A 26,116-nucleotide genomic window follows, 5' to 3' on the forward strand; every position below is an offset into this window, starting at 1 on the left:
CAGGTTAAATTAGGGTTCATGAAAATACATCAAACACAAAAATTCTCAGTAGTTTCAGCTTATCTACACACAGCAACCACATTGATCTTTCAAAATTGTAAATCAGCTTTCATCACATCCCTGCTTCTTCTCTCCACTGACCTTGCATTGCGCCAACCGAATTTGAACTTTATTCTGTGGTTTACATAGTGCTAGATGAGCTAGCCTCAGCCTACGTTGTCAAATTCAAAAATGGTGTTGGGGTTCTGCAATAGATATTGTTCCAAGAAAATTATTCTGGTCACTTAAAAATGTTTGAAAAGTATTGTTTTAGTAGTCAGGGTGTTTTTTTACAAGACCACACTCATACATTAGGGGTCCTGACATTTCTAGATGAGGAGTTATCTTAATTTCTTCAGAAGAGGGGTTAAAAAGGAAACAGAAAGGTCAATGGAGCTACTAGTGACAGCCCATCCTTGTAGATCGTGGGTGTGCAGGGTAGGATGTGGCCAATCCCTGGCCTGTCTCCGTTGGGAAGAGCCCTGCCTCTGGGCAGAGGGCAGGGAGGGGAATAGGAACTCAGTCCTGATTTGCTGTATGAATATCAAGCCAGGAAGTGATAAGATTGGTTTGTATTTCACAGAGATTATTCTGGACTCAGTTTGAAAGATGAATTTGAAAATGTGACAGTGATAGGATATAGTGGGCGGTTGGGCCTGGAGACAGATTAATTAGGATGTGGTTAAACTTTAAAATGATGCGAATTAAGACGTTAGCACTGGGAATAGAAAGGAATAGGAAAGATTCAAGAAATTTCAAAGCATTTCATGTTATTACTAGGTCTTTTTGACCTATTAGAGGGATGGAGAATGTTTCAGAATTTACCCTTGAAATTGTACCTACTTACCAGTGACCTTGAATCATTCATGAACTACCAAGATGTCATCCTTTCTGTATTTGTTTTATTCTCTGAATGTATAATACAGACACACCTTTTTTATACCCTTGAGATACATGTAAGAGGTCATTCTCCAGAATACCTAGTTTTTCTCTATTGCTTCACAATGTGCTTCTTGAAGCTTCTAGACCCTTCTAGACCCTATTTCAAACTCTCGGATACATCCCCTGATATACGGTGATGAGCTTTCATCATGGAGCTTTTATCTGAAGTAATAACCATACTGTCCTACTGAGTTGTCTTTGTCATATTTGCTCCTCTGCAGTGCATAGAGGACATTCTGTATAATAGACTGGACTTGGACCCACAGTCTCATTTATTTCCTAAAAAATGCAGAAATAGAGATGTGAAAGCAGAAATGTTTGTACTCTTTGCTCAGATATTTGTAGCCATCATTGCAGGTGGAATCGTCTTTCACAGAATGATGTAACAGGGTGTGTGGAAGATTGAGGGACGTAAATAGGGAAGAGAATGAACTCTCACAGATCATAACGAAATCCCTCAGTGACAGAAGAGACAAAGGTTTAGTTAAACAGTACTTTAAAGAAGTATTTTGCTAAGATTTTGCAGGGAAAAAAATTTAGTTGGAAATAATCAACTGTAGAATTTTCTCATTCAATGAAAACAAATTAGGGGCGCCTGGGTGGCTCAGTGGGTTGAGCTGCTGCCTTCGGCTCAGGTCATGATCTCAGGGTCCTGGGATCGAGTCCCGCATCGGGCTCTCTGCTCAGCAGGGAGCCTGCTTCCCTCTCCTCTCTCTCTCTGCCTGCCTCTCTGTCTACTTGTGATCTCTCTCTGTCAAATAAATAAATAAAATCTTTTAAAAAATAAATAAATAAATAAATTTAAAAAAAAACAAATTAGAAGTCAGCAGCAAACACTTAGTATTCCTAGAATAAGTTTTCTAGCAAGTGACATAAATAGATGTGAATTTAAAATCATCTTTCAAAAAATAAAAATAAAATAAAATCATCTTTCTATTTTAAAGGCTGTTGGAGTGGAAATGAAACAATAACATGAGGTGAAATAGAGTTTGAGAACCCAAAACATAATTTCAAAAAATATGATTTTATAGTGTAGAAAAAGGAAGTTTTCAGATTTTTATACTTAAAATTATTTTCATTTTAAAATTATTTTAATATATCCCATGTTTTGGTTAAATTTGAGCTTTTATAGTTCATTGCAAAGTACGTAAATCTTAAGTGTTGGCCCATTGCTAGCAGTGATCCCAATATCCAGACTCCTAAGACAAAACTAGGATGTAAATCTCTGTTTTATAATCAGCCTGTTGTCTAGCCATTAGACACTTGAATTTTTATGTGTATTAAATAGAACTGGCTGTTCTGATGTAAACTTAACAATTATTGGTATATGTTTTAGAATCCCTGTCTGCCAAACAGAATTACTCTAAATAAGCCTTATTTCTTTTCCAGAAGAAAATTATACAGAATACCTTCTAATGGAAGAAACTTTTCTCATTTAAGTAAGAAATGTCTCTGATAATTAGTTTAACTTTTGGTCCACATGCCTAAATGGATCATGGTGGTTTTTCCAGAACTTATATGTTCTTCTGGAAGCAGATATTATATTAATTATAAAAATACAAGAAAGCACTTACAGTAGAGAATACAGTTAAATCAGTTAAATTCAATTTTTTATTAGCCAACTGTGCACCTGTGACTAGTACCATCTCAGGGCTTGTTTCCTAATTGTGAAAGCTCTCAAAGAGTCACTAGCCTGCCCCTAAAAGCCTTTTTTCCTTCAGGGAGACCCTTATAAAAATTTTCCTTATTTCTTAGTAAAATAAGTAATAGCAAATAATTTAAAATGGTCTAACATTTATTAGTTTTGTCTTACAAATAAAATTCAAGGCGAATTTCCTCCTTTCACCGTTAGGTGGAACACTTGTCTGCACAACTCTCACCGTGTGGCTCCCTCGCCTCTGTTGGCCTTTAAAGGGGAGGCAAGGCCCAGAGCCCTGTGAGCCTGATGGTGTGGCTTAGTCATTTTACAAATGCTTTCCTAAATATGAGAGTATCGAAATTATGTCAGTAGTGGCTAATAAAGTGTTGAATTGGAAATAAGCTTTAAGATGTTAAAAATCTTTTTCTCGTATGTAAGGGCACTTCTAATAATTGAAGACATTAAAAAAAAACTATTTGTAAAATAGATGTCTCACAGACTGGTCTGTGATACAATCAGATGAAACCATGGTTTCATTTAATATGGTAGCCAATTCATTAGGTAAACAAATGTAGACCTTTCTGTATTTAAAAATATAATAAGATACATAGACTGAACAGCCAAAATGTAGCACATTCCAAGCCAACTGTTTTTAATTGGGCCAGGTTTATCTGTTCTAATAACTGAATAATTTACTATCTAAAATAATGACTTTAGGGCGCCTGGGTGGCTCAGTGGGTTAAAGCCTCTGCCTTCGACTCAGGTCATGATCCCAGTGTCCTGGGATCGAGTCCCGCATTGGGCTCTCTGCTCAGCAGGGAGCCTGCTTCCTCCTCTCTCTCTGCCTGCCTCTCTGCCTACTTGTGATCTCTGTCAAATAAATAAATAAAATATTAAAAAAATAATTAAAAAAATAAAATAAAATAATGACTTTATCAACTAGTATTTTCCCAAGTACCTGTGCAGTTTGAGTTTATGGTTTATTAGCATAATTGAGAAAATGCTTTGAAATAACTGTAAACTTCTTCTACATTCTGAATTATTTAAAAAAATATTGATACTGTTACTTGTTTAGAAAATATGTAGGATCATAAGGACTTTCAAAACAACTCTACATTATGAATAAAATTTGGGGTGACTTGAGGAACTGACTGCCCAGTCTGCCTATGAAGGGTCTTCCAGTTAGCTTCCACTCTGTCCAGCTGCTTCGTGTCTGGTTGGCTGGTGAGGGCAGGACAGAGGGTCTTCAGTTCCCTAGCACCCCCCCCACACACACACACAGTGCCAGATTCTGTACTGGCACCTCCCTGACGTTGTCCTACTGATTCTTCTCTGCAATTCATTTAGATTAATATCATGACCCATTGTTTAAATAGCAAAGGTTCAAAAAATATTGAGAACTTTTGCCCAATGCCACATATTAAAAAGACTGATAGAATTTATAAGCAAGGCTTGGCTTATTCCAACAGGGTATGTCTTTCCCCTTGATCCACAGCCAACAGGCTGGTCAAGCAGTCCAGTCCTTGATTCTATTTCTCTTTCCATCTTGTTTGACCCGGGCTCAAGCCTTGGCCCCCTCTTCTCAAACCCCTCCTGACTGGAGTGCCCTCCCACCTCCAGCCCCAGATAGCTTTCCATAGCTGCCTTCCCAGCTCCTCACCATCTTTCAGCTGCCCTTCTAAAGCTGTTCCTGGTTGTTCTTAGTTTTTCCTAATGCTTAAGCAGCTTTTTCACCTCAGTCTTCCCCAAAATATTTGGACTTGAAAAGCACCGTATTTGGGTTTATTGAAAACAGTTCCTATTAATTTCATCATTATTTAAAACATATGGAAAGATCAATATGTGTGAAATGGAAAAGGACAGTTGAGGAAAGGAATTTTATTTTCATGTTTTTAAGAACATATATCAAAGACTGGAACGTTTTCTTTGCTTAAAGTAAGTGAACTGTTTTTTAACAATGACTTACAGATTTAATGTCTTAATGCAGTTTGTTACACATCAAAGTTAAAGTCTCTTTTAAAGGCAAAGTTCACATTAATATAAAATTATTGTTGCAAATTTGCATCTAGAAACTTTGGGAAATATAAGTCTTTGTCATTTTCATCTGTAATTTTGTAACACAGCAAAAAAGCATGAGGCCTCTCTCAGGTGGAGAAATATATGTTGTTCAGCCTGGAGGTACCCGTCAAGTGACAAATTTGAATCATAACAGTATAAAGTCGTGGACTAAGTGTAATGCAGTATGATTAAAAAGTGTAATAGTTAAGTGCATGGGCTTTAAGACAGCCTATCTGCGCTCCAGTCTTGGCTGTTCCTCTTATTAGCCAAGTCATTTGACCTCAGTATGACTTCCTCCCCTTATATGTAAAATGCAGGAAATTGGGGTTCTTACCTCCAGTAGTTGTTTGAAGACTTTGAGAAGGTAAAATATGTAATGCACTCAACTCAGAGTCTGGACACACCAGCCCTCAGTAAAGTGAGCCCTTGTAATGATACTGAAGAGTATGAGGAAAAGAATAGCAGCTTTAGTAACTGGGTGTATTTTATTTTCTGATATGTTAAGGTGTTAATGCTTTTCTTTCCCTGTATATTTTCTTACTTTTGAACGTAATGGTTTGACTAAAAGATAGAATTAGGCACTGTGGAATTTCAGAACATGTGGAGAAATACCCACTCCCCATGCTGTAGGTCAGACTTCACTAAAATGTTTATTTAACCCACTTGTGATTCATAAACATTTTTTGTGTGTCTCCTGCCACTGACTCACTTCCTAGCCATTCCTCACCTGGTTCACCGTGCCTTCTCTATGATGGAAGCTAAAAAGCTGAACTATATGTGTCCCAGCTCCTTGCAGCTGGGCGACATCCACCCAGGTCCCATCCAGCAGAGGCATGGAGGTGGCGGTGCTGGAAAGTACGCATAGGGAGTGGTGGGCGGCAGCTGTCATGAGGAGGTTCTGCTCTGGAACCTGCATTACTGTGACCAGGGCAGGCAGCAGCATCTCTGCTGGAATCATTCTGGAAGATGGCTGGACGAGTCTGCTTGCCACCTTGTTCCTGGCTGTGGAGGGTTCATGCTTGGTTCCTCAACACTTCTAGAAACTCTATAAGCCATCTCATGCCCCAATATAAATCCCTTTTGTCTTCATCCCCATAGGGTGGATTCTGTTGCCTACAGGTAAGAACCTGGCTCAGACAGTGGCTACTCTGCGAGGTACCACGCTGGGTGCTGGCGATACATGATCAATGTGGTTCATATTTCAGTCACTAAATGCACTTGTAGCATTTCTTTTTTTCCCCTTTAATTTTAGCCACTTGTTTTGTAGCCAAGAATATTTAACTTGTTTTAGGAAACTTTTGCTTTCATTTGACTTCATATTTTAGTGAACTTTTTACTATACCAATGTTAAAACATAATTTTAAACGTCATATATAGAGTAATGTTCTTAGAAGTCAAAATAGCTCATAATTTTCTTAACGGATGTTACAGCCTCCTCTCATGAGGTATATGATGGAATAATATAATAATAAACAGTCGTTTGTAAAAAGATCCCAAGAGACCCCTCAGTGAGCATAAGACTCAGCAGTGAGCTATGAAAGCAAGGTGCAGGGGTGATACTTGTAAATTGGTCATACCTGACTCTTTTAATAACCCCAGACAGCCTGTATCATGCAGTGATATGTAATAATTGCATCACCTTTTTCTCAGACAAAGAATTATTCTTTGTTGAAAATTCAGACTTATAACTAGAACTGTGTGTTCAGTACACATAAGTTTATAAATATATTTAAAGCTAAACATAAACGAGTATTCATTTTCAGGAAAAGTACAGAATTAAGATGGCAAATTAGGGACCTTGTTTTATCTCATGTCCAAGGAAGTAATTCTAATATATCTCTAAAGTGCTTGTTCTGTATAGCAAGTGATTGTTACCAAGGTTTAAATTCATGGGATTTTGATTCAGTGCTACCAGGATAAAGTACATATTTATAAATTTAGCGGTCTAATTGATGTTTAGAGGATTAAATAATAGCCTTGATGTGTATCAGTAGAGGAACTCTAGAAGGCTAACTTAACAACTTCATTTGAAAATAGTTTTTTAAAATAGAGTTCCAGTGGAGGAACTCTAGAAGACTAACTTAAAAGCTTCATTTGCCTGAGCACAAAAGACCAATGCGTCCTTTCCCATTGAGCCTTCTTGGATCATCTGATCTATTTTTAGGCACTTATTATTAGGGTCACATTGTTATTTCATAAATATAGCAAAAGGCTAAATAATCTTTTCATGTTCAGTATTTTTCCTCACCACTGTAACAACCTGTTGGGTTCTGAGGGCATATGTAACATCATGGTATGCATGAGTAGGTATGGTATCCATCACCTTGTGCAAAGAGCCAAATAACTGGTACACACCTTAGAGGATTGCACTGGGTTGAATACCTTTTTAGTTGAGTTTGAAAACAGCTCACAGAGGAGTTGGAACTGATTCGAGCAGAACTTTCTAGGATGGATAGGATTTAAATAGTCGGACAAGAAGCAGGTTGGAATTTCACATGTTAGAGATATAGACCTTCTCAGGCCATCCATGTTCAAGGAATAAGGACTGAGTGGTTTGTATTAGTTCTAAATATGTGCCTGGAAATAACGTGCAGACATGAATCTAGGCAGCACTGTAGGGAACCCGATTCAGCATTGTTTTTATCTCATGACTAATGGGGAGCCATCGAACATCTTGGAGCACAACACTCAACATTATCAAAAAGCATTTTTAAGAAGCTTAAACCAGCATACTTTTGGGGGCACCTGGGTGGCAGTGGGTTAAAGCCTCTGCCTTCGGCTCAGGTCATGATCCCAGGGTCCTGGGATCGAGCTCCACATCGCATCGGCTCTCTGCTCAGCAGGGAGCCTGCTTCCTCCTCTCTCTCTTCCTGCCTCTCTGCCTACTTGTGATCTCTGGCTGTCAAATAAATAATAAATAAAAGAAGCTTAAACCAAGTTATATGGGGTAGATTATGATCAGGAAGGAATGAGGGCAATAGCACAGAGAGGGAATTGTTGAAACAACCCAGAGGCAAGGTAATGAGGGCCTAACAAGGACTGAAATGCAGATGGAGTTTATATGCATAAATTCATTTATTTATATGTGCATATATGAATATTTCTGTGCATGTGCATATAGGTTTTGTGTACTTTGTCTGTTTGTGTGTGTGTGAGAAGTATTTTGGACAGGTTGGGTATAGTGCTGTGTGGTAAGTGCCCTGAGAAGATAGAGCCTACTGGCAGTATTCCCATTATCTCTCAAAGCAAAAGTCAATTCAGAAAGGCAAGATGGGGATTTGAGAAAAGGTGGGAGGCAAGATAGGCTGGAACCTCTCTCTTCATTGTGGGCATGGTAACACAGGGGCAGGCAAAGCAGGTGTATGGAGAATACACTGAAAGGTGTCCCTAAAGAATTCTTAACTGTTAGGAAGTAGGAATGTGTTGGAAAGGTTTCCGGGTACATTTCTTCTCCACTTAAGAGAATATTGTGTCTAACCCTGTTGAATTTTGAACAGTTGACATCCAAACTGTGAATTTTTTACAGTTATTAAATTAGATTTCTAAAGGTCTCTGTTATCTTATTTTTTGTTAGCCAGTTTTGTTACTATTTGTTTTTGAAAGTACTTTGAAACTTTAAAAAATCTTTATTTTTCTAAAAATATTATTTGTGTGTGAATTTACTTTTTTTTTTTTGAATTAGTGGGATTTTGTTGAATGTAAAGTTATCCTACAGCAATAAATAAAACTTTCAAGTTTGACTTAGGTTTGATGGAAGACTAATGCTTTCAAGGATGAGTGGTATATATGAACCCTGTCCTAATGTGTATTGATAAACTAATAATTCTCACTGTGTCCTTACTGTACAAATTCAGAGTGATTAAATGTAGAATTTATCACATGGTTCGTGTTCTACCACCAGGTAATATCCGGTGGTTTCTCAGTATTTCCCATAAGGTCTCATGAGAATGTACAAACCAAAGGTTAGTCAAGTTTTACCAAAGAAAATTTTATTTTACCTTTGCTTAACTATCAGTGACCATAGATAGAGAGTTGAGACAGATGACCACACCAAAATCATACCTGGAGGGCGCCTGGGTGGCTCAGTGGGTTAAGCCGCTGCCTTCGGCTCGGGTCGTGATCTCAGGGTCCTGGGATCGAGTCCCGCATCGGGTTCTCTGCTCGGCGGAGATCCTGCTTCCCCCCCCCCTCTGCCTGCCTCTCCATCTACTTGTGGTCTCTCTCTGTCAAATAAATTAAAAAAAAAAAAATCATACCTGGAGGGTTTTTTTTTTCTTATACAGCTTTGAAACCAATAATTATTTTCATTAAGCTATAGACCAAGCCCACTTACCCCTTGTACACCTAAATAAGGAAAGTAGAAATATGTAGAAGGTAACAGATGGTAGAAATTTCAGTTAGGAGGTTTAACACATGTGCAGTGAACTTGTTTCACAGCTTTAGAAAGTGTAAGATGATAGCAGGGGAGGCTGCCCTGGCGAGGGAGAGGTTTACCTGAGGCCAGAAACTTGAGTCTTGTTTGATTTTCCTTTTTGGAGTTAAAGCTGTAAAGACTTTCTTTTAAATAAACACTATCAGTGAAGAGTCTGAATTATGAATTTAATTACAAATTTAGCCATACATCTTTAATAAGCATATGCTACATGAAATAAAGCATAAAAATGAAATATAATAGCAAGTCAGTGTATGTGGAAAATTGAAAGATTTTGTCCTTACTAAACTGTTACCATATGGTAAAGTGTATAAACTGACCTACATCTTCCACTAGAAAAAATGTTCTTTTGTGTCCCGAGGTCTCTCTTTGGAAGGAAACCCTACAGTGGCTTCTAACAAGGCCCATGTCACCAGAATCTTCCTTAATAAACTCACTGGAGTCCATCATGTCTTTTCCCAGGCAGAATAGGCACTCAATAAATATGTTGATTTATAGGAGTATAAATAGGAGAAAAAAAAGAGGAAGCCCTCCTCAAATCCATGTGGCATCATGGTGAAGAACAGATAACCAAAGTACCTGAGCCAAACCATTCTGGTTGAGACTGTGGCTCCAATGATCAATTTCAGAGCTGACATGAACTTTCTGCTTTCTATAGTGGTGATCTAGCCATCATTCATTACCCTAGAATATTGATTCCTGGGATGGCAGGAGAGGTTGCCGCACCCTCCCCTCTAAGGGCACTGGGCAATGTCCAAAGATACTTGGTTGTCACTGGAGGAAAGGGCATATAGTGGGTAGAGCCCAGGGATGTCGTTACATATCCTACAACATACCAGACCACAGCAAAGAATTTACAGTCCAGTGTCAGTAGTGCTGACTGACTGGTGGTTGGGGGACCGTGCCCTTGAATAGTAGCACCTATGCAGATGACACCAGACTAGGAGAAGAGCCAGGCGATGTAAATTAAATGACAGAACCCAGCAATCAAAACAAGTATGAAAGACTAGCTTTCTCAACTTAACCAAGGAAATTAAACCCCACAAAAATTTAACCAGGGAGATTAAAGAGAGGCAAATGTTTGAGGCCGAACATTATGAAAATTGCTAGCAGGGAACTCTTCTTCAAAAAGGGGGGATTCAATTTCATATGGTCCAATTTATTTTTTAAAAAGAAAAACAATTTTAAGAACTCCAACATGGAGTGATTACATTAATTCAGAGTTAACATGACAAATACCTGAGGTGCATTTTGTCCCGAAGCTGAATCTGAATGAGTGGTGTGGCCTGCAGCCCCAGAGCCTGAGGCACTGCAAGTGTGTGTGGTGGCAGGGAGGGGTTCTGGGGGACTGTTCTCCCTGCTGCACGCTGTAGTGCACACTGCCGAGCGGCTGAGATGAGAAAGGATGGAGAGAGAACAGCTTGCATGGTGAGGAGTTGGCACATGGGAACAGATCATTGCTTCCTTCAAATGTCTGGAGCCCTGCCTGTGAGGAGAGAGAGATCAGGCTGTCTTACCTCTTGAGCAGGGACTGTTGGTAGACTCCAGCTCACCACCAGGAGCACTTTCTAGCCAGGTGTCCTGTTCAGACATGGCTGGTGATTGATCAGGGGTTTGTAAGCCTCTCCTGCTCTGTCATGTCTGTCTACAATGGCCTGCTGGTCTGGCCACCTCCTGGTGGCCTGGGCAAAAGGGCGATTCACTCGGGAGCTTGAACCCTGATCTTCACTGGAGTTGCTGTATGCATCTTGAGTCAGTGACCACATAGCCGCCTCTGGCCTGAACTGCTTGTTCTGTGAAATGGGGTTGTAATGGCTGTCTTTGGGGCCCTGGAAAAACGAGGACAGTTAGGCTTGCAGTAAGTGCTACTTGGATTGCTGCAGAAGAGATTCCCCTGTTGTTTGGAAAATTGCTTCTTGACCTACAAGAACTTCTCTTCCCCTTTAGAATTCTATGAAGATTTTAAGAAAATTTATTTTTTTTCTTTAGGCAGAGAAGAACTGAGAGGCTGAGAGGTGGCTTGTGGAAGCATTGCAAATACTGAATTGTACTTGGGGAGGGGGATACCTTAACTCCTGTGTGGGAAGGATTGGTTTTTGAATATAAGAGATTTTAAATCATGACTGTGGTTTATAATCCATAAAGGGTAGGTTTGGATACAAGGAAATAACATCAAGAAAAGCATTCTAAATTGCAAGTTTTGTTTCTGTGAGAAAGTGCTCTCCTTGTGGGGAATAATCTCTTTTTGTCTCTTGATTCCTTTTTAATACATAACAATAAGTGGGAGTGTGGTAATTGCAGACTGTTCAGCTATTAATGCTATTTACTGGAACACATTTGAGAGAGAACATTGTTTTCTGCAGAAACAATAAACAACAGTTTTTCTTTTGTTCTTCCATGGAAAAAATATTCTTTAGTGGCTAGAGAAATTTTAGAAGAGGAGAACCTTTTAATAGTAAGACAAAATAAAATACCTACCTTTTTTCCCCCCTATAGTGGAGTCTTGCATTGAATGTGTGCAGCATGGTTCTTTTGTTAAGACTCGGGACCTTTGTGTCACCTACCTGCTTCTCTCCCCTGGTTCCTCATGGCTGTGCCCCTGGAGGAGCCCTGTGCTCTTGTCTTGCCCTCACTCTCAGCTATGTAGAGGTGTCCCCTACCCCTGAGGGGTCATTGCTGGAGGGCAGGGGCCATGCTTTATTCTGCCTCAGTCCCCTCACAGCAGCTGACATGGTACTTACAACCAAGTTAGCACTTAAGAACTTTGTCAACTTATTGTGAAATGTTTTTATAGGAGACTGTCAGAATGATGTGGCTCTCATTTTGGACTCCTTTTAAATGAGTGGATTTTTTTTTAAACAAAAAGACTTTATTTTATTACTGTTATTATATATGTGTATTTTTTTTAGAGAGTGAGAGAGCATGAGCAGGAGAGGGGCAGAGGGAGAAAGAGAATCTTAAGCAGGCTCCATGTCCAGCATGGAGCCTGACATGGAGCTCAATCTCACAAACCTTGAGATCATGAACTGAGCCAAAAAGAAGAACGGGATGCTTAACTGACTAAGCCACCCTGGCGCCCCAGTGAGTGGTTTTGAAATGAAATCTGTTTCAAGTCTTCTTTTTCAGTTAGCCCTAGAAAAATTAATATTTTAATAAGATCATAATTAAAAATGCTGCCATAATTTAATATAAACAATGATGTATGAGGCTTTAGAATTTACAAAATGCTTACCAATCAGTCTCTGTCACCCTTTTTAAGAGCACTGTGGGATAGGTTGCATTTTTACAGATGAAATTGATGCTCAGGAGACAAAGTACTTGTCCAATATCAGAGATCAAAATAGTGTTATCTTTTAGGAATCTTATGTCCAAATCCATCCTCTTCCTTCTTCCTCCTTCTCTCCAACATCTGCGTGAAAGCAACTTTGTTTAAAGGAAGTACTTTTTAAGTCCCCCAAATAAATTTTATTATGTGTTAAACAGAAACCAAAATGTTAAACACCTGCTCCTAGACTTGAAGCAGCAAGTCATTTGTCGACCTGTTAAAGGTGGTTTAATTATTCTAGATGGTCTAATTCCTTTCCTTTACCTCTTTCCTTCCTCCTGTGGCAGGATTCACATCCACTGGGCTCTCCATCAGTGGAAAAAGCAGGCTAGGGGATGTCTCAGTTTTGCCAAAATAGCTGCTTTCTTAGTGGTTCTAGCCTGAGAAGTGGGTTGAGAGAGCTAGCTCCCTTTGGGAATTTTCTCTCAGACTGAAGCCGTTCTTGGGAGCTCATTGTCCAAACACATACTTCATTATGAAATATAAAGAAGACAATGTAAGTCTTTTGCCCAAGATGAAACTAAAAATGTTCCCTGTTGGGATGCTCCACATATCATGTCCAGACCTCCATGTTGGTGGGATGGGTTTGTAGAGTCCCAGAATTGGATGACCAGCACATTGCTCTTCTTTCTCTCCCCCCACCTTTTTTTTTTAAGATTTTATTTATTTATTTGACAGAGAGAGATCACAAGTAGACAGAGAGGCAGGCAGAGAGAGAGAGGGAAGCAGGCTCCCTGCTGAGCAGAGAGCCCGATGTGGGACTCGATCCCAGGACCCTGAGATCATGACCTGAGCCGAAGTCAGCGGCTTAACCCACTGAGCCACCCAGGCGCCCACTTTTTTTTTTGACAGAACACAAAATATGGGAAGCTTTGATTTTGCTCCCACACGCAGGTGGAGTTATTTTACGTACAAGGAAACAAACTAGAGAACATGTATCTTAGGTTATCCTAGAATAGAAAGAGTATATAATAATCATATTCCAAAGCATATTTCTTCTCCTGTGTGAAAACACACAAGAGGACATGGGAGGCTCTAAAAGGAAGAGCCTTTCCTCTTTAACCTGTTCTTGGTCATGGGCTAGCAAAGAGCCTGGAGAACCTCATTCCACCAAGCAGGCTCACCTTCATCCACACCTGAGAACCAGACTTCCCAATCTCAGTAAGGGAGAAGGAAACTCTTTTAAATGCACCAGACACTGATCTTTAACAACATCAGAAGCTCTAAGTCTTTTAGCAATATTAAAACACAGAAGACACAAATGATGTGGGTTTTCTAGTATTCATTTGAGGAAAAAACAAGAATCCTCATTTCTTATTGGGTTCCTAGGAGATTTCTTGGTGTTTTTCCATAGAATCTTTCTAACTACCACCCCTACACACACAGTGCCTCTGCCTCAGGCACGTGCATGTGTGTATGTGTGTGCACCAGGACATACACACACACACACGTGTGCATGTGCAATTTCTGTCCCAGTTTCCTAAGAATATTTTGGTGGGAGGCTCATTTCTATTTTGAAGATAGCATTTTATGACCGAGTTTCTCATTTGATAATATTTCTATGAGAGTGATATGTATATATTTTGGAAGCACATTTTTAAGCCAGAGCATTTATTGACTTGTACTTGGAAGTATAGCTCTAAAAAAGTATTATTTGCATTCATAAATGATTATTAGGCAGAGTGAAGGGATGAAAGAATAATTTATGTTTCGGAGCTAAGTAATGTCCTTAGAATGATGCTCTGGCTCGTCATGTGAGGCCCGCTATTCACCAAAGTCAAATGGTGCTTCACTGACCCTGCATTAACACTTTATCTTCCAAAGGAGGAGGAGCATGCTTGGGTTTGTGTGCAGACCTTGGGACAGTTTCTGGCCTTTGTCGATCTCCTATTCTATATGTGTAAATGAAAAAATTGAATGATGATCTCTTAGATCTTTCTTCTCTAGGTTTTCAAAGTTCCAAAGGAACACATTAAATATCATTGTTACCCAAGTTCAGTAGAAAGATGTTTCCCTTACTAAATTTCTGTACTTCACTCTAAGGTAATACAAGTATGCAGTCAGATCCTAACCTGGATTCCAGCATGAGAGTGACCTGAGTATTCTGCTTGGCATCGTAGGCAGTATTGACTGAACTCGCTGCACCTTGCAGCCTTGGCATTAGGCAGCACTTGAGTATATAAGTCTATGGTTTCATCCAAGAATTTCTTTTTAGTATTCTAAGAAGAACATATATCCAGCTGATTCATTCCTGAAACAGAATGAACACCATACCTGGGAACAGAATGGCTGCCTGTTGCTGTAGTACCTATATTAATTATATGAGTGCATGTTTCTCTCATTGCGGTAATTCCTACCTTAATGATAATATTTGCATGATTATGCTCCCTCCATAAGTACATTTCTAACAATCCTGTAATCTGTGACGCCAGTGACTCTTTGCCTTTGTTTCTGCTCCAGAATGTCATAAAGGCTGTGGAGGAGTTTGTGGAAGAGCCAGTGGAGAGGCTTGAGCTGGCTGCCTCAGAAAAAAACACATTTGAGTATCCTCCTATCCCACCCCATCCACCCTGCTCCCTAGCCCTTATTACAAATGCCTTTCTGTATCTACTTGTCCCCCAGCTTAGGCCACCAGGTTTGGTCCCATTTTAGAATGCCGCATCCGTGTCCTGCAATCTGAGCATACTCTGCACTCACAGAAGTCTGCTGCAGCCTCGACACTTTTCGCTGTCATTACTTGCCAGCAGCGACTCACTAAAGCCCTCATTTGCTGAAGTCCAATTGTCAGGAGTTAATAACTGCTCTGAGCATCTGCATCAACCTCATTAAACCAGCCTGTTGTAGAAACTGTAATGTTGTAGATTTGAGGCTCATCAGGGTCATGACTAAGACAGTCATTACATAGTCAGGCCATGGTGTCTTCAAGGCATGATTGGTGCAGCCGGTAAGTCACATCTCTCTACAACCCTCCAACAGTTTTTTTTATCTTATGGAATCATAAACGTGCCGGAATTTCCTGACGGGTTTGCCATCTCTCTGTTAGTCTCCCCAGTGAGCTGTGAAATGCCCTGTATAGGAAGCCCATGTGACAGTGGCTCCTCCTGAACTCTGGGCTGCAGATAGGGTGTTGTTGGTCAGAGTAAAGGGGGCTGTATATTTCATTCATGTTGCTAAGGACTTAGGGCTAAGAGAATGACTTCATTCATATGATAGAGGGTAAGTTCTTTCTCAGGGCATCTGATCTCCAAGTACTCTGAGCATCCTTGCACTAATTTGCTAATCTCCAGAAATATTTTGAGAAAAGATTGAATGCCACATCATAGGCTCTGGCTTTCTTCCCATCCCAGAAACAACAGGCTTTTCCATTTTTTCCTTTTCCTTAAAACTTCACAGTCTCCCTAAGATGAGGAAGGATGTTCATTCTTATAGCTTTTATCCAGTGGTATACTGGAAATTACAGCCAGGGCAGTTAGGTAAGAAAATGAGATAAAAGGCATGCAGACTGGAAGGCAAGAAGGAAAGCTGTCTGTAATCACAGACAATGATCTTGTGTATAAAAACCCTAAGGAATTCCCACACTCGCTAAAAACTTCTATTAGAATGAAAACATTAATTCAGCAAAGTTGCAGGATATAGGATCTATATACAAAATTAACTGTTTCTGTACTCCACAATGGACAATATGAAAATGAAATTAAGAAGACAGTTTCATTTATCAAAATGAGCAGAATATTTAGTCACAAATATAACCTAGGAAATGAAAGAGATACATTGAAAACTATAAAATATTCCTCTATGAAATTAAAGAAGGCATACATAAGTGGGAAAATGTCCCATATCCCTGGATTGGAATAGTAATTAATTTTGTTTAAATAACAATATTCCCCAAGTTGATCTGCAGATTCAATTGGATCCTTATCAAAATTCCAATGGCCTTTTTTGCTGAAATGGAAAAGCTAATCCTAATATTCTTAGGCAGTTGCAAGAAACCTCAAATAGCTAAGACAGTCTTAAAAAAGAGCAGAGCTAGAAGACTCACAATTCCCTATTCAAAACTCACTACAAAACTACAGCAATCAGAAGAGTATTGGTGCTGGTAAAAGATTAGATATATAGATCAATGGAATATAACTGAGAGTCCAGAAATAAAGCCATTTATCTCTGGTCAACTGATTTCCAACAAGGGGGTCAAGACAGCGAAGTGGGAGAAGAATAGTCTCTTCAACAAGTGGTACTGGGACAACTGAATATCCACATGTAAAAGGATGCGATTAGATTCCTACCTCACACCATATACTGACTTTAACTCAAAATGGATCAAAGACCTAAATGTAAGAGCTTAAACTATGAAACTGTTAGAAGAAATGATTAGATATGCCATCGAAAGCATAAGCAACAAAAGAAAAAAATTGAAAAAATTATACTTCATCAAAATTAAAAATTTTTGTACACCAGAGGACACTATCAAACAAGTGAAAGACAACCCACAAAATGGTAGAATATATTTGCAAATCATATATCTGATAAGGGTCTAGTGCCTAGAATACATAAAGAAGTTTTATAACTCAGTAGCCAAAAGACAAACAGCTCAGTTTGAAAATGGATGAAAGATTTAGACATCTCTCCAAAGAAGATATCATAATGGCCAACAACCATGTGGAAAGATGTTCAACACCATTAGTCACCAGGGAAATAAAAATCGAAGCCATGTGAGATGTCACTTCATACACACTAGAATGGGTATAATTTTTAAAAAACATGAAAAATAAAAAATGTTGACGAACAGTGGAGAAATTGGAACCCCCATATGTTACTGGTAAGAATGGGAACTGGTAGTGCTGCTATAGAGAACAGTTTGTCACTTCCTCGAAAGTTCAAGCATAGAATTACCATATAAACCAGCAATTCCATTGCTAGGTATATACCCGAAAGTATTGACAATAGGTATCAAACGAAAACTGTACACAGATTTGCATAGTAGCACTGTTCGCAATCACCAAAAGGTAGAAACAACCCAAATGTTCATCAACCGATGAAAGGATAAACAGAATTTGATGTAGCAACACAGTGGAATATTATTGGGCCATGAAAAGGAATAAAGTATTGCTACATGCTGTTAACAAGGATAAACATTGAAAATCTAGGGACACCTGGGTGGCTCAGTTGGTTGAGCAGCTGCCTTCGGCTCAGGTCATGATCCCAGCGTCCTGGGATCGAGTCCTGCATCGGGCTCCTTGCTCGTCAGGGAACCTGCTTCTCCCTCTGCCTCTGCCTGCCATTCTGTCTGCCTGTGCTCGCTCTCTCTCCCTCGCTCTCTCTGACAAATAAATAAAATCTTTAAAAAAAAAAAAAGAAAAGAAAAGAAAATCTATCAAGTGGGGCACCTGGGTGGCTCGGGGGTTAAGCCTCTGCCTTCAGCTCAGGTTGATCTCAGGGTCCTGGGATCGAGCCCCGCATCGGGCTCTCTGCTCAGCGGGGAGCCTGCTTCCTCCTCTCTCTCTGTCTGCGTCTCTCCCTACGTGTGATCTCTGTCTGTCAAATAAATAAAAATCATTTAAATAAAGAAAAAAAAAATCTATCAAGTAAGAGAAGCCACGTAAAAAACCTGCTACGTCCATATTCTCAACTACCCAAAGCAGGCATATCCATAGAGACAGAAAAGTAGATGAGTGGTTGCCTGGTGGGCAGGAATAGAGGATGACTGCTTGTGGGTAGAGTGAAGATGTTCTCAAGTTAAATAGTGGTGATAGTGCACAATTTTATGAATATACCAAAAACGACTGATTTGTACACCCAGGGGGCATGGGCAGGGGGAGAAGCAGACTCCCCGCTGAGCAGGAAGCCTGATATGGGGCTACATCCCAGGACCCCAGGATCTTGACCTGAGCTGAAGGCAGTTACTTAGCCAAATGAACCACCCAGGTGTCCCTGAGTTGTACACTTTAAAGGGTATATTTTATTACATGTAAATTATATCTCAGTAAAGCTCTCCCTGGTGGTCTGGTGGTTAGTATTCAGCACTTTCAATATTGCTCTTACAGATAACAGAAAGAAAAAGAAGCAGTTAAGATAATCTAGTGACTTCAGTATAAAATAAAATTTCAACTTCAGTATAAAATAAAATTCATATAGTGTTTCTTAAAACCAGTCAGTCAACCAATCAGTCCTCCATTTTTCCTGAGGCAGTTAGTTAGTCTTCATCAGTTTGAAGGCTAGTAGAGTTCTTCCTCACAGATACAGGATTAATTTCAAGCAATCATAAAAATTAAAGGCTCTCCTTAGAGCTGATGGTTACAGTGACTTTCTCTGCCATCTGCCTGATGTTCTGTCACTTCTGAAATCTTGATTTCATGCAAATGGTCAGAGCAGCTTCTGTGGCCATCAGAAGTTCATTTCAGGTTTTTCACTCCCTTTATCCTTTGCACGCTACTGTCAGGGAAACTCAGTGTCTTCTCCATAGCATATTTCATGGTGAGAAGTACTAGATGACTTTGTTTCTCCAACTACAGAACCCAATTACTCTGTCCTGTCATATTTCTTCTGGTCTTGGTAACAGAGTTACACCCAGAGAGGTCACATTTGTCCAGCATTTACAAAAATCTCTGCTTTTTCTCCAGAAAGTTCATACCATACTTGGCCCTTTTAACATACAATGTGTAGCACATACCACATACTCCTTGACTCAGATCTTGAAAGGAATTTTTAGCTTTCTTCTGCTGTGTTGTTTTTTCAGCAACTCTTGCAGAAGCACAGTGCTCATGACATGATCTGCTATGCTTTTTTAAAAGGCTATAATCAAAAAGACTTTATTTTTATCAGCAAAAAGTCCTGTCTGAACCAATGTAGAGTATGAAGAGGCCAAGTAGCAGGTTGTGATGTGTAAAGCACGTCTTTTACACAGAACCGGAGAAGCAAAGGCTTACTAGCAGAAGCAAGAGGCCAAGGTTTCAGGACCTGGAGAGATCTGTTCTTCTGATAACTAAATTTTTAAAAAATTTTTTTAATTTAATTTATTTATTTTTGGTCATTCGGCATTTCTGAGCTTCTCTAAGGAGGAGATAATTGATACTTACAAATACATCCTCAAAGTACTGCAAGATTGTACCTGCCTTTTTAATTGTTAAAGTTTCGGTCATATCCAGGGTTAGTGTTAAAAGTATCCTTTTGCATTCAAATATTTTGGTAATTAGTAATTCTGCATGGGCGTGGAATGAGTTGAACCTTTTCATTAACCGGATTAATGAGATAACCAGATCTGCACATTCTCCCTTTTACCAAACAAAAGAGCTCCCTTTAGAATTTTCTAGATAAAAGGCAGGTATCTTCTCTGAAAAATAGTGAAGTGATTCATTTAGCATTTTATTTTTCTTAAAGTAAAAAATTAAAGAAGGATTTTGTACACTAAGTTGTATTTCTTAACAATTCTGTTTGGCCTCCTGGAAGGTCTGAGTGACTTTAGGTGGAATAACCAGATCTGTTTGCTCCTGAGGAGCAGGCGCGAGTCCGCTAAGGAAAGGCGGAGAGACAGATGGTCGGCTATTGTGTTACAACCATCATCTGCTGGGCCCTGAGCAAATATTAAGTGAATAATATATATGTAATTGGTGTGAAAGTACAGTTGCAACATTTCTAATTCCGTTTGAACGATGGCTACTTCTTGAACATTTGTGTTTCATAGAATACTATATTGAAATGTTTTTGTTTACAGGGTTAATCCATTTTAAACTGCTTTAAAGTGAACATTTTCCCCCATTTTTGACACCACTGTGCAATATTTTGAATTGAAATGGCCTGTAATGGCCCTTTTTTTATTTTCCATAACAACACGAGCACTAAATTATAGCTGTGCAATTATGTAAACAATGGAAATGCTTCCAGAATGAATCCTTCCTTTTAAATTTTCATTTTGTGTAATTGTTGGAAGGTTTGGAGCCATAATAAACAAAATTATTTTACACATTTATCGTTCTAAAGGTCAATTATAAGAGAACTAAAGAAACAACACTATGCAAAATGAATAAACCAATTTCTGTTGCCATCACCATATGTTTTTCTTATCACTTATGGTTTTTCCAGTTACTGTGTACATAGCATTCAATTAAAGCGATTCATTTACCAGGCTGAATGCAGTTCATGTTTATAGAACGGTGCTTTGGAGGAGAGGAAACAACATGCCTCTATTTGAATTACCTGATTTTTTTGTAAGATCAGTGATAAGAGACAGATGTTCTCACCAGTTACTTTCTCATAAGCCAGAATCTTTTGATAAGCTGCAAATTCACAATTATCATCATACAATCCACTTTCACACTCAATGTGTAGCATGCATGTGGACTTTTAATCAAAAACAGGACAAAAATACTACTTTGGTGGTCTCTTTGCTATATGTCAGCATTTTGCTGAGTGAATTTTATTTCCTTTGAACAAAAACGTGTGGAAGAGTTTTATCTGTGCCTCATACTGGTCAATTTTCAAGAATAAACTTGATTCCTGTTTTAGAGTCCATTTTTCATTGGACTTACTGTTTAGCTTAATGTTTTTAGTCTCAAGAGTATGGAAAAAGAAGCTAATTTTTCCTCTCAGACTCACTTGTTTCAGGTAAATTCTAGAACTCCTTAGAAGAATGAAAGCTAGGGGCGCCTTGGTGGCTCAGTGGGTTAAGCCGCTGCCTTCAGCTCAGGTCATGATCTCAGGGTCCTAATATCGAGCCCCGCATCAGGCTCTCTGCTCAGCAGGGAGCCTGCTTCCTCCTCTCTCTCTGACTGCCTCTCTGCCTGCTTGTGATCTCTCTCTGTCAAATAAATAAATAAAATCTTTAAAAAAAAAAAAAAAAGAAGAATGAAAGCTAGAAAATCTAAACATATCATTTTCCTGGTTTTATTTTATTATTTGCCTTAGAAATGATATATATTATAGCTAATGGCTAGAATGCTTTGCTAAGAATGTTATTTGAGAGCATTAATTTCAAGAGTTTTTTGATACCTGGGACAATGTAATCTGAGAGGTTTATTTGTGCCACCTTTGAAATCTTTTGCTCTTTCTGAATATCAGCAAAATAATAGTCCCCCGAATTCTACAAAGTAAACCTACAAAGTAAATTCTAGAAAGTAAAATCCTTCAGAGTCTTTCCCTTTTTGAAGAAAGTTTTTTATTTGTTACTCTGTTTATTTTTGTATGGCCCTTTCCAGTTTAGAAAGACATGTGTTCACATCTATACCATTAGATATGACTCGTATCCATCTTTAATGGAAGAGAAACATGAAGCCCTAGGCATGACAAGATCTGCCCACGGTCAAATACACTAGGCCTTGAACCTAAACCTTGCAGCCCAGCCCCAGAGCTCTTTTCATCACACCAGGGTTTAAATACAGGGGCATTTCCAAACCATGATCACAATGGAGGTTTCACTAAACAGCATCTAGTCACCCAGTAAGAACGATGGCCCCTTTCCTCACCTCCACCAGTCCCTGCAACTCTCTCAGGTAGGCCCATTGGAGTAGGTAAAGAACTCTCACACCACCCTGAGGATAAAGCCACCCTTCATAACAAGTGGAGCCTCGGGATGCCTGGGTGGCTCCGTTAGTCCCGCATCTGTCTTAGGCTCAGGTCATGATCCCAGGGTGCTGGGATCAAGCCCCATACCCAGGTCCTTGCTCTGCTGTTATCCCTGCTTGTGCTCTCTCTCAAATAAGTAAATAAAGGGGAGCCTCTTTCAGGCCAGGCTATTTAACAAAAATGCAGTAGCCTTGGCTTACTCTTATTGTATTGACACAAGGATTATTTTCTATTTGTGACACAGAATACTAGTTTTCCAGAATAATCTTACTTAAGTTAAAAAGAAAAAAAAGTGACTTGCTTTCAAAAACAGGCAGATAATGCTTGCTTTGGGCATGGATATGGCAAAAGGTGTGAGGTCATACATGAATAATTAACATTTGGGAAGCACTGTCCATTCCTTCTATACGTGAAGCTCTGGAGACAGTGTAGGAAGTTTCAGAGTCTCCAGATTTTTATTTTCCAGTGATTCCAGTGGTAGCTGTGATTTTACCATTTGGAGAGGAGGATGAAAGAAAGATTCTCCTAGAAATGAGTGGAACCCTTGGTGGATATCCCTGTTGGGAATATGCGTGGCTCTCTTTTGAGTACCACACAATTATTCCTAATTTTAACATGTTATCACAAAGATAGAATCTTTGGGTTGTCCCATTTCAGTGTGGATAAGCAAAATAACTAGGCATATGGCTATAATTTGGCTGACTGGCCTTAGAGTTCCCTCTTTGACTCCCACATTACCCCTACCCCAGTGCCGCCTTTAACTGGCGACAGCTACCCAGGCCCAGCTTCTCCTCGGGGCTCTGTTTTACGTGGGTGGCAGGGTAGGGTAGGCTAGCCATCTGTTATTTTGCCCTCTCTTTCCAATCTTCTTGCCCATAGAAACAGGTTCCGTTGAAGTGACTGGCCCGGATCCAGGGGTTGGGGAGCCGTGTGACTTTATCTCGGCTCCAACCATTTCTGCTGTCTTTAGCATCAATGGCAACTTAGTAATTTTTTGTGAATGCCCCCTTTACAGGGCATTACCTTTATACATATAAATCTTAGGAAGCAAAATGGATTTCATGTACAGATCTGGCCTTAGCTTATCAAAGGATTCAGTTCGTAATTCCCACAAACTTGTCCCAGAAAAGCATTTTTTAAAAGTTAAAACTCTAAATTCCAGTGGTGAAAATGACTTATTTAAGTAGTATGCCCAAGATTTTTAAAAATTGACAGGGTTCAAAGCTTAGTTCCTCCTCTCAACAGATGGAATTAGCACACATATAACAAAGTTAACATCATGGTGGTTTGCATTATTAATCTTCAGATGCATGGCATTCTGCTACCTTGCTGGCCAGGTTTGCACGAATCCTTTCACTGCAGCATATGTCAACAGAAATGTGCTCCCATCTGCTGCTGGGTAGCTTGATGCCTGATATTCCGAGACCAGGCCCAGCACAATGCGTACCTCTGTGAGTAATTACAGGTGTGTGGTGAGGAGCCCAGGGCATTAATCAGAGGCTTAATTATGAAAAAGGTGGATCTTTTGTTCCACTCTTGGAGCATGAGTTTACTACACACTTTCTAAACTCCAGCATCCATCTGCTGAGCCCCTTACAATGTTTACTTTGGCTGATATGGACCCTAAAGTGTATCAAAGGACGTGATTAAAGCAGGGTTAAATATTAACTTAGGAGAAGTGTGGTTCAGGTTTTTTTTTCCCTTCCTACCTTCCTTCCTTCATCTGCCTGTTTATCTGTTTATTGTTGGTATAGGGCAAATTCTGCTGAAATGCTAAAACTTTAAATTAGTACTTGCTAAACTACTGACCATGTACCCCTGGGGATAAAAATACATTATATGTTTATTAAAAATAAAATAATAAAAGAGTAAGCATTGTACAGTCATTTTAAGAATATAAACGGCACAATTTATAGAAACTAAATGAATCTACTATGTAAGGGAAAAAATAAGTCTTGGAGAAATAATGTATTGTGAACACATAAAAATTCTCTTTCAAGACTACAGGTTGCAAAATGAGGTTATTTTTGTCCAAAGTCCTTTGTTAAAATGTCTTAACGTGTTATCATTTAGCATGTTGCTACTGCTTTGCTCTAACTTAATCAAATTAAACCAGGATTATTTTAAAGGGTTTCTTAAATAGCCACACTGGAAATCTGAGAAAAGAAACCAGATTTTTGTTTTTTTATTTTGCTACTAAGTGTAGGTTGAATAACTACAAAACACATAAAGTCTAGTACTTCAGTATGTTTGATTAACGTGCATGGCCTAGAACTGCATAAAAGAAGTTTGTGGTATTCTGTGGTATTCTGACTAATCCCCCATGCACACACACACTTGCACAGATGGCTCTGGAGAGGTGTCCTGGCTGTGGGTGGCAGAACGCTGTCCAGTAGTGGAGCCCTGCTTTGCCACAGGCTGGAACATGGTGGCCTGCCACCCACCAAGGATGGGCCATTCCAGACACAGTAACACCGGGTGTCTAGGCAGTCAGTGGTCTTCGTGCTGCACCCATGTAAAAGGCAACTGCTGTATTTGCACTTTGACTTCACAGTCACACTTGTACCCAGAGCCACACCAGCTCCCTGAGCTTAGACTCTGATCTTACTCCAATCCCATTGTTTTAACACACAGTTATCTAAAGAGTGAAAATTTCCAGCTCTTTGCTTACTTGAAGACTTTTTAATGTATTAGTGTGCTTTAACTTTTGAAAATTGAAAAATACTGAAGTGATAGATGTTTGTAGGCTTTATTTGTATATCTGCCTCAACACTCCTGTAGCTTGTCTGAGGAGCTCACCTTTAGGTGGAAAACAGAAGGAGTGTGTAGTCCCAATGCCATGTCTTAGATTTTGGGCATGTAATCTTACAACTTAGTGTCTTTTCTCTTACCTGTAGAGTGGGTACAATAGGCCTTGGACCAACTCATCTCCCAGTACCCCTTTTACTGAAAAATTTCTGTGACTTGTGTTCTCTCAGATTACCATACAGTGGCTATATGTACAAACGAGCTGACTACATTGTTGAAAATTACAGTTGTGCTTTCTTATCTTCCCTTTTAGGATATCTTAAACACCATTATAAGGCACTGTCCACCCCGCTTCTTCTCCCTGGGTTTGCCTGGCTTCTCAATGTTGGTGGGGGACTTCATCACGGCCGCTGCCAGGGTCCTCAGTACAGACACGCCGGCGGTGAGTATGACAATGCTCAGCATCCAAACTCCCGGGAGGCTTCACAATCGCTAACAAGGTTCAGATTTCTCCACTCTTAACAGGTGTTGACTCATTAGTGCAATGTGAAACCGGGCTCTCGGGTAGATGCCCTGGCAGCTGATGTGTGAAATTGTAGGATAAGATGACACACTGGTATTGGGAAGGCGTTTCATCAAAAGGCCAGAGTGTGAAAAATCATATCCTCACTAATATTTCAGCACATTTACACAGTCAGAAGCAGGACTTGTCTCTTAGAGTCTATTAGCATTTTCCAGTAAATGGTGGCACAGAGGAGCCGTCTGTAGTAAACAGAGCATTCTAAGTGTACATTATCAATAATTTTTCAAATAATTATCTTGCTTATTATAAGTTTAATAGAAAATATTTTTGGAAATGTTAGAACACTTAAATTTTAAGCAGAGAGTGAATATATATTATTAATGTGCAATAAAACTCTGACAAAATTCTAGTATTAAAAAATTATAATCAAGTAGACTAAGTGAACATTCAGGGCTGCAAAAAGAAATTATTTGCAGTCTCCACATTTACCTCCACTATTAGGGCAATGTGTTAATGCCTTTTGAAAGAACACGCTCTTCTACATTTCAATTTAAAGGACCTCTCACTTTTGTGCTCTATACAGCTGTTACCTGTTCAGACTCTGTTTTCCTCTGCAAATGGTGTGAATGAAATTAGCTTTATTGTTTACCAGGGACTTGTATTGAAATCAATATGAGTAGCTAGCTATGTAAATTTTTTTTGGCATATTGTTACTTTTTCACTCCACTTATTTCTCTGGTTCACAGTAAATTCAAACTCCAACCCGGATTTTAAATTAAGTTGTTTTTTATTACTTTGTATAGTTGATATTTCACACTGGTATTTTCGTGTGCTAACTTCTTGTGAGGATAAAGT

At 39.3% G+C, this 26,116-nt stretch overlaps 1 protein-coding gene across 7 annotated transcripts in view; it reads left to right on the top strand.

Annotated features, from left to right (window-relative positions):
• The window catches only part of RALGAPA2 (Ral GTPase activating protein catalytic subunit alpha 2), a 320,063-nt gene that overhangs the window by 150,302 nt on the left and 143,645 nt on the right, over positions 1-26,116 (top strand). For all 7 annotated transcript variants that reach the window (XM_047743681.1, XM_047743679.1, XM_047743680.1 and 4 more), the window contains one exon: positions 25,052-25,180. In XM_047743681.1, the coding sequence (XP_047599637.1) occupies positions 25,052-25,180 (129 nt within the window). The remainder of the gene's footprint in view (positions 1-25,051; positions 25,181-26,116) is intronic.

This window comes from Lutra lutra, chromosome 9, assembly GCF_902655055.1.
Source record: "Lutra lutra chromosome 9, mLutLut1.2, whole genome shotgun sequence".
Lineage (NCBI taxonomy): Eukaryota > Metazoa > Chordata > Mammalia > Carnivora > Mustelidae > Lutra > Lutra lutra.